The 8,086-nt window shown below is 35.0% G+C and overlaps 1 protein-coding gene across 1 annotated transcript; it reads right to left on the reverse strand.

The window, feature by feature from the left end:
- Positions 1-10: 10 nt before the first annotated feature.
- BDBG_08820 (tetratricopeptide repeat domain-containing protein) lies at positions 11-2,402 on the reverse strand. The gene is made up of 3 exons (XM_002620747.2): positions 2,060-2,402; positions 1,711-1,980; positions 11-1,644 (listed from the first exon to the last, which is right to left on the reverse strand). Exons 1-3 carry the CDS (start codon positions 2,328-2,330, stop codon positions 929-931), a joined length of 1,257 nt encoding a protein of 418 aa, XP_002620793.1. The 5' UTR covers positions 2,331-2,402; the 3' UTR covers positions 11-928.
- Between the last annotated feature and the right edge of the window lie 5,684 nt (positions 2,403-8,086).

An 8,086-nucleotide genomic window follows, 5' to 3' on the forward strand; every position in this document is an offset into this window, starting at 1 on the left:
TGGAAATTCGCTTCGCGATCTCTGATGATGAATACCGTCATCGTCATTAGTCCAATGGCGTCCTCATGAAGTCCACCTCAGCCTGGATGCTTCTATCCATTTGCGATTTTGCAATCTCTGCTGCTTTTCATATGTCCGGAAAGCTCAAAAAAAGGATGATACCATGTCAACTGACTAACTTCAAAGCCTCATATTGCTTTAATACATATAACCTTCCCCGGATTTTCCTGCTGGCGTTGCGAAGCCCAATGATGGTTACATCCCGAATTGATGAGATTCTACATGGGATAAAACATTCCGTGTTGCTGTATCGATCTTCTTCTTTACAATATCCTGCAGTTGATTCAAAAATACTGACAATATGCTCTTTTGCTTCAACCTGTGGTCCAGGTGGAATTACGCGTCTGCTATTTTGTCCATTGAGGCGAAGCAAACAGGTCCGACTGTTAGATCCCTATCCTCCTGACCATCGATGAGGTTTGCAATATTGCCCAATATCATTAGTTTGGACCCAATGAGATACATGTAACACCGGCGCCTAACAGGTGTCCAGCGAATCTGCACAGTTAGATTGCCAATGATGGCTGCGTCAAGCCTCTTATCCCGAATGAATATCGCCAAGTCATTAGGGATCAGACGCTCATATCGGGGATAATAGTAAGTTCCTGCGTCTTATGATTCATCCTGCTGATTGTGGCCTGTGTGAGAACTTTCTCATTTCTTTCATGCAAAACCATTATTGTGTATCGATTTGATGGCGGCCGGGAGGTCAAGGAAATGACTTTTCTTTCCTAACCGGTTAACATGCAACAAAAAGCGGCCGAAACCACTTACAAAGAAACACTGGGCTCAATATTTAGTCTGACTCCGTATCCGCGCGCAATAACAGAAATGAGCGCCGTACGGAAACCACATATAAAACTCAAGATCAAGCTCCCTTCCTCGCCTTCATCTCTTCAATCCACTGCTTCGACTTGCCCGTCGGCACGATATTAATGTTAACCAACGAATCAACAACTTCCACTTTCCCGCCCGCCAAAATCTTCAGCAACGGAATTTTCTTCCCAACCTTAATAAGCCCCCCGGCCGCCGTCTCCATAAAGCAGTCCACAGAATCAAGTTTGTATTCCTGCCGCGAATCCCACGGCAAGGGGAATATATAACTGAGGTGATCGCCAATCGTCTCGGTTTCAGCAAAGGCTTTGACGAAATCAGACTGTGCGTCCATTGGATATAGGAAGACGCTGGGAAAGACGAGGGTGCTTTTGGGTGACAGCGGATCTGGTGAGAGATGTATAGCAGCATCTTCAAGCTCGGGCGGGCGGTCGGAAGTCCGGATTTTAATTTCGCGCGCGCGTAGTGCCGTGTTGAGGATTAGTTTCTCTTTGCGAGCTCGTTCCTCCTCGGCACGCCGCTTGGCGGCAATTTCCTCAAGGACAGATTTGCGCGCAGATATTTTGGCGGACATGGATTGTAATGATTTATTGGATGGGTCGAGGGTCAGTCCTCGCGCGCATGTATCTTCTGCTTCGGGGATTTTGTCCAGGGCGAAAAGAGCGCAGGTAGATCGGTAGTAGGCCTTGACATTCTTCGGGTTGAGTTTTAGCGCTGATGCACAGTCGAGCGTGGTTGATCTGTAGTTTTCTGTTTTTCATGTCATTAGCCATCCGGACAAAAGCCACGGTTTGAAGTACTTCAACACTTTCTTACTTAATTCCAAATTACACAATGCGCGATTCGAATAGCATGCTTCCGCAATCTCGCGTTCCTTTACAAGATCGCCCTCAGGATCATCACTCTTCTCCCATTTATTCTCACCCGTAAGCACCGCAATCGCCTTGGTATAAAATTCTTTCCCATCGCTCCATTTCTTCTCTCTCGTAACCTCGTTTCCTGATTCTCGAAGCCCCTGCGCCACTTCCGCCCGTGTCCCTTCATATTGCAAAGCCCGTATGGCCTCAAGGCCAATATTTTCCTCATCTGCGACAAAGGAGAGTTAAATGAAAACTTTGCGAAAACGGGGGGTACGAGGCTTTGAGGAGTCACAGGACACACATACCTCCATCTGTTGCTTTCGAAAGATCGGTCATAAACAGCGGAGTCTTGTTCATCAAGTCGAGTATTTCTTCTGCTGTATGCGACTTGACCGAAGCCATGCCGGGAGGCATGGCAGGGGTTGTTGAGTCAGGTGGAGAAGAGACATTTTTCTTGATCCCGAACGGTGTTTCGTTCAACAAAGCCTGCCCGCCTAGTGTAGGGCCAGTAGAGCGAGGTTTGTTGAGATCAAGGGATTCATCGAAGTCATCGGGGAGCTGCTCTATGCGGACCATGGTAACTGGAAGGGCTGAATCTAGGGGAGAAGGTTATATTATTAATTTTTGTGTTTTCGCTCATCCCCTCCTCGATGTTGTTCATTGCACCCTTTTTTTTTGGTGAAAATGATGTAATAATGCAAACACTGCAAACATCCGTCCCACCGAGGATGAATGAGCACCTTTGTAATATTGTTAATACAAACATACTTCGCTCATGATAGATACATCATTTATCTCCGGTGGCTTATTACCGATATGAGATTCCTTCGTATCTATGGAGGATGTCAGACTGCTGTGGTTACCCCTATATTTTCGTTAGGCTCCCTGAAATTATAGGGCTCTGTTAACCAAAATACTGCGGGATGGATCATTAAGATTTTTATAGATGTCAATTCATACAGATTCTGAATGATTCAAAAATGACATTTTGAACAGAAAACTGAGAATATAGAATGTTTTTTTTTAATTATATATCCCACTTATGTTTTCTACTTTGAAAAAAACAATGTTTTCTATTAAAATATTTTGAATAATAGAGTGAGAGCGTGTGTAGAAGTAATATATTTAATAATTCATATAAATGACCAGGAAGCCTACTTGTATTGTTACGCGGCGGTTCACAGTTCAACAGGCGAGAGAGGTTCACAAATCACTGATTCCTTCATCTGCCCACTGTTATTTATTCTAGGGTCTGAGGCTACTTTTGATGTATCCAGTACTACTCTTCACAAAGCAAAGGAGCTCTCCATAAAATCCGCGCGAAATGATTTTTTGCGGAGCGAAGCGAAGCAATATGTTAGGTGCTTTAAAAACCTGATTAGGATAGAAGGTGCGATCTTGCAGGCCCCATTCTGTGATATGATTGGTTGAAAAAATGCACACCCCATGTGACCGCCTGTAGAGGAAGCCGCAACAGCCTGTATAGAAAGCCGCAATGGCCTGTATAGATAGTCACCACTCATTAAGCAGGCAATTACAGCTTCAATTACTGCAATTGCTGCCACTGCAATACAATAAAACACTCTTTCATATAGAAGTGCGACATAATCTATCTCTCTCTGCAAAGATTCAGTTCTTCTTTATTTATAACTCACACTCTCTATTAGACTGGCCGCCGGGACCATGAATTTCATGTTTGGTTCCATTTGGTCTGATTCCATACATTTCTTGGCATGAATCCCGCTGGGACTGACTATCAAAAAAACATGTAAAATGACTATATATCAGATCTTAAAATGAAATCATGACTTGAAAAAAATAAGAAAGTGATTTCATTTGATCTCATTTAGTCTCATTCTTAGTATAAAGTTACTATTTTTAGACATTTTAAGGTTTTTTTTAGACTATTTTTAATTTTTTAAAAAGTAACACTTTTTAATAATGCTTAAATGAGATTTAAAGTCATTTAAAGTAATAAAAATAATTTAAATTGAGAAGTGAAAATTATAATCTTATTTAAAAAATGTAATAAAAGTAGATAGTAAGTTTCACTGAGATAGTATAAGACTACTATCTAATGTTAAAACTGTGTAATGAGATCAGTTGAATTGATAATAAGACTATTAAAAAATCTGATTCTGGTCTCAGATATAGTCACACAGTCAGTCTACTCTCTATGAATATACAGTTCTGCAAATCTTCTGCTTTCTTTCATATAAATACAGCTACAGGCTCATACAGTTCTTACAGTCAAAGAATTGACTGAAAATGTTTATAAATCTTCTAATTTCTTTCATGTGAACACAGCTACAGACTCATACAGTTCTTACAGTTCAAGATTTGACTGCAAATGTTCTTCTTTTTCTCATATTCTGTATAAATGTGGCTGCGAATAGACTGACCGTGTGACTGTGTCTGAGACCAGAATCAGATTTTTTAATAGTTTCATTATCAATTCAACTGATCTCATTACACAGTTTTAACATTAGATAGTAGTCTTATACTGTCTCAGTGAGACTTACTATCTACTCTTATCACATTTTTCAAATGAAATCATGATTTTCACTTCTTAATTTAAATTATTTTTATTGCTTTAAATGACTTTAAATCTTATTTAAGTGTTATTAAAAAGTGTTACTTTTTAAAAAATTAAAAATAGTCTAAAAAAAACCTTAAAATGTCTAAAAATAGTAACTTCATATTAAGAATAAGACTAAATGAAATTAAATGAGATCACTTTCTCATTTTTTTCAAGTCATGATTTCATTTTAAGATCTGATATATAGTCACTTTACATGTTTTTTTAATAACTAGTCTCAGCAGAATTCATATCAAGAAATGTATGAGATCAGATTAAATGAAATTAAATATGAAATTCATAATCTTAGCAGTTAGTCTAGCTGCGGATTCATATAATTCTATAATATAATATCATGTTACCTGTATTGAACATGTTGAATGTATTAAATATGTTATTCATATTGAAATAAGAGATCTTACTCTCTCTTTTATAAGATTTTTATCTTCTATAAGATCTCTATTCAAAACTACTTCTCTATGCTGCAGAACTACATTCTATAGCAGATTCTTTTATATTTTTAATCTATTATAGTTTTTCAATCTTCTATAGCTTCTCTGCAATAATATATCTGTGATTCATAATTTATTATAAGAAACAAGACCTGCTCTGAATATCATCATTCTTTGACTTTTAAGTAATTTACATCTAATCACTTATCAAACATCTCTTTTACAACATGCAGAGCTTGTCATGATCACTGTGTAAGTATCAGAGCTTGAAAACACTTCAGTAGTGCAGCTTAACTCTCTACAGAATTCTCATAATCTGTCTCTAAGACTTCTATAGAATCACTGCAAACACTGCAAATTCAACTAGTCTTAAAGTCATCTGAATCTTCAGCTTTATCTTTAGAAGAAAACAGTAATTCTGTGAGATCATCTGTATCTTCTACAGAGAAATTACAACTTTCATTCCTTCTTATACTCTTCTCATGATATTTACAGTTAACAAGATCATCTATTTACTGTTAAGCTTACAGTCAATATTCTTCATCTTCTGAATTTCATTATTATAAAATACACAGTTCAGATCCTTCTTCTCTTGCAGATATATATTATGAATAAAATATCATTCAATAAGCTAATTAAGTGACTAGATATTACAATGAGTAGACTGACTGCTGAGATCATGAATTTCACGTTTGATCTCATTTGATCTGATTTCATACATTTCATGATGTGAATCCTGCTGGAACTGGCTATTAAAAAAACATGTAAAGTGACTATATATCAGATCTTAAAATGAAATCATGACTTGAAAAAAATAAGAAAGTGATCTCATTTGATCTCATTTAGTCTCATTCTTAGCATAAAGTTACTATTTTTAGACATTTTAAGGTTTTTTTTAGACTATTTTTAATTTTTTAAAAAGTAACACTTTTTGATAACACTTAAATGAGATTTAAAGTCATTTAAAGTAATAAAAATAATTTAAATTGAGAAGTGAAAATCATGATTTCATTTGAAAAATATGATAAGAGTAGACAGTAAGTCTCACTGAGACAGTATGAGACTACTATCTAATGTTAAAACTGTGTAATGAAATCAGTCGAATTAATAATAAGACTATCAAAAAATCTGATTCTGATCTCAGACACAGTCACACAGTTAGTCTAATAATGAGAAGTCATTCTCTACACTTCTGTTAGCAGTTTTACATGTGATTAGAAGACAGTAACAAGAATATGATTCTCAGTCATCTTTTAATTACTCAGGCCTGCAACAGCTCTCTTCATTATCATAGTAATTCAACTTCTTCTCTCATTCTTATTCAATCAGATCTTCACTCAGTTCAGAATGAGAGTTTGCAGAATCTACAAGTTCAGTCAGCAAACTCAAGCACAGCTATCTTAGTTCAGACAGTTAAATGAGTGTGTTATTCAATAATATACTGTATTCACAATTAAGTATCTCTGAATTTTCAACATTATCTGCAGTTCAGATTCTTACTGCTGAGAAGACTGCTGCAGATTTATTAATGAATATAAGCAGTTCTACTGTACTTCAAGATCTAGTATTAATAACACATGATTGAGATTATATTCAGAAGTTTCATTAATCACTCACAGATCATACACTGGAGACTTGCAGTCACTGTAATTATATGTAATTTAATCTGCATTTGAAATGCTATATCTGCACTCACTGTTATCATCTTGATAAAAATCTGAAGTCAGATAAGTCATTTTTCTTCTCAGTAGATAATAATCTAGACTCAGATAATGTTTTTAATCTGTCTTCTCTTTCACAGATTAAAGAGATGCTCATTGTCTGTGTTCATGTATTTATAGAGATTTACCAGGTTTGTGAATAGCAGTATAAATACAAGAGCTATGTTATTAACTTTTTACAGAACACTGATTAAGTCTATAATACTCTATCACTGCTGCTCAAAGATCTTGATCTTGTGCTTTTACAGCTGTTAAATACAAATACTGACTCTCATCTCAGTTATCAATTCTATCATGATTTCACTGTCTGTAAGAACACTATTATTACTTAACTTATCTTTCTTCATTACAATTATTCTGAATACTCTGATATTAGTATTAATCAAGAAGCTGTTAACACACTGTCTGAGAAGAAGAATGTCACAGATTAATTAATTATTAAAGATATTAAAGATACACAGCTTGACAAAGATCTTAATTCAGATAATATTGATAACTTCTCTGAGTATACAGCAGTTCTGAATATTCTTGCTTATAATAATCAGATTGAGCAGCTTTATTAGAAATTTGAAGAGATGTAGAACTTATAATTACATCTGTAATCAGATTTACAATTATAATAGTAATATCTGACAATGTTATTCTTTTATAATATCTCTCTAAATGAATTTAATAATACTCACCTGCTACTGTTCTCAGCTTTTTCAAGTCTTTTTTCATATAATATAGTGTAAGAAATCCCGCTTCTCACGAATTCTTTACCTCTATTTCTATCTCTCACGTAATCAATAGGGTTAGCGGCCCTTGACTACACACAACTATATAGACTGAAGTTTGTGAATACTATTTATAACTCAGCTTGAATACTATTATATATTTAATTTCTACATTTTATCTTTCTACTGTGAATACTTCTAATAGTTAATAGTATATATTACATCAAGCTGCAAACATCTGAATAATTATCTGTAAGCACTTATTCTTATATTTCAAGCTCAGTCAGTCAGTAATTATCTATTATAATTAAAAGAACTAGAAACTTATATACTTCAATCTCTATAAACTCTACTATAGACACTCAGAAGCAGTTATCTGAATTATGAATAATCTTTATAAAAGAAGTCTCAGAGAACTTATCAATTACTCACAGAATATCATTCTCTATATCTGTGATAGAGAAACTCTTCAAACTTATAAATGAATTAATCTTAGTAAAGAACATTCTTGAGTATCTCTTACAGAATTAAGCTATTTTTCTATAAGAAATGCTTACTATCTGTAAACACTCTCAAACTGAGTCTCTAGACATGATCTTCAGAGATACTTATAAACTGAAAAGAAACTTTCTTAAGCTATGATCACTTAAGATTACTTATTAAATTATAATCTATAAAAGCTTTTACAAGTTTGTATTTAAAATTGACTCATAAGTCTGACTGTGTAATATAAAAGATGAAGAAGCTGTTATCTATATAATAACAGATCTCTACTACACTAAAGTCAAGAACTGACTGAATTATCTAGAGAATGATTATAAGAGATCTCACTAATCTGTTCTCAAGATCTATTTAGAGAATAAGT

This window comes from Blastomyces gilchristii (assembly GCF_000003855.2).
Source record: "Blastomyces gilchristii SLH14081 genomic scaffold supercont1.29, whole genome shotgun sequence".
Lineage (NCBI taxonomy): Eukaryota > Fungi > Ascomycota > Eurotiomycetes > Onygenales > Ajellomycetaceae > Blastomyces > Blastomyces gilchristii.

Coding starts and splice junctions, on each gene's coding strand:
- BDBG_08820 (XM_002620747.2), bottom strand. CDS start 2,330: ATGGTCCGCATAGAGCAGCTCCCCGATGACTTCGATGAATCCCTTGAT. Junction 1,981..2,059: donor TTCGAAAGCAACAGATGGAG/GTATGTGTGTCC, acceptor CCTTTGTCGCAG/ATGAGGAAAATATTGGCCTT. Junction 1,645..1,710: donor ATTGTGTAATTTGGAATTAA/GTAAGAAAGTGT, acceptor CATGAAAAACAG/AAAACTACAGATCAACCACG.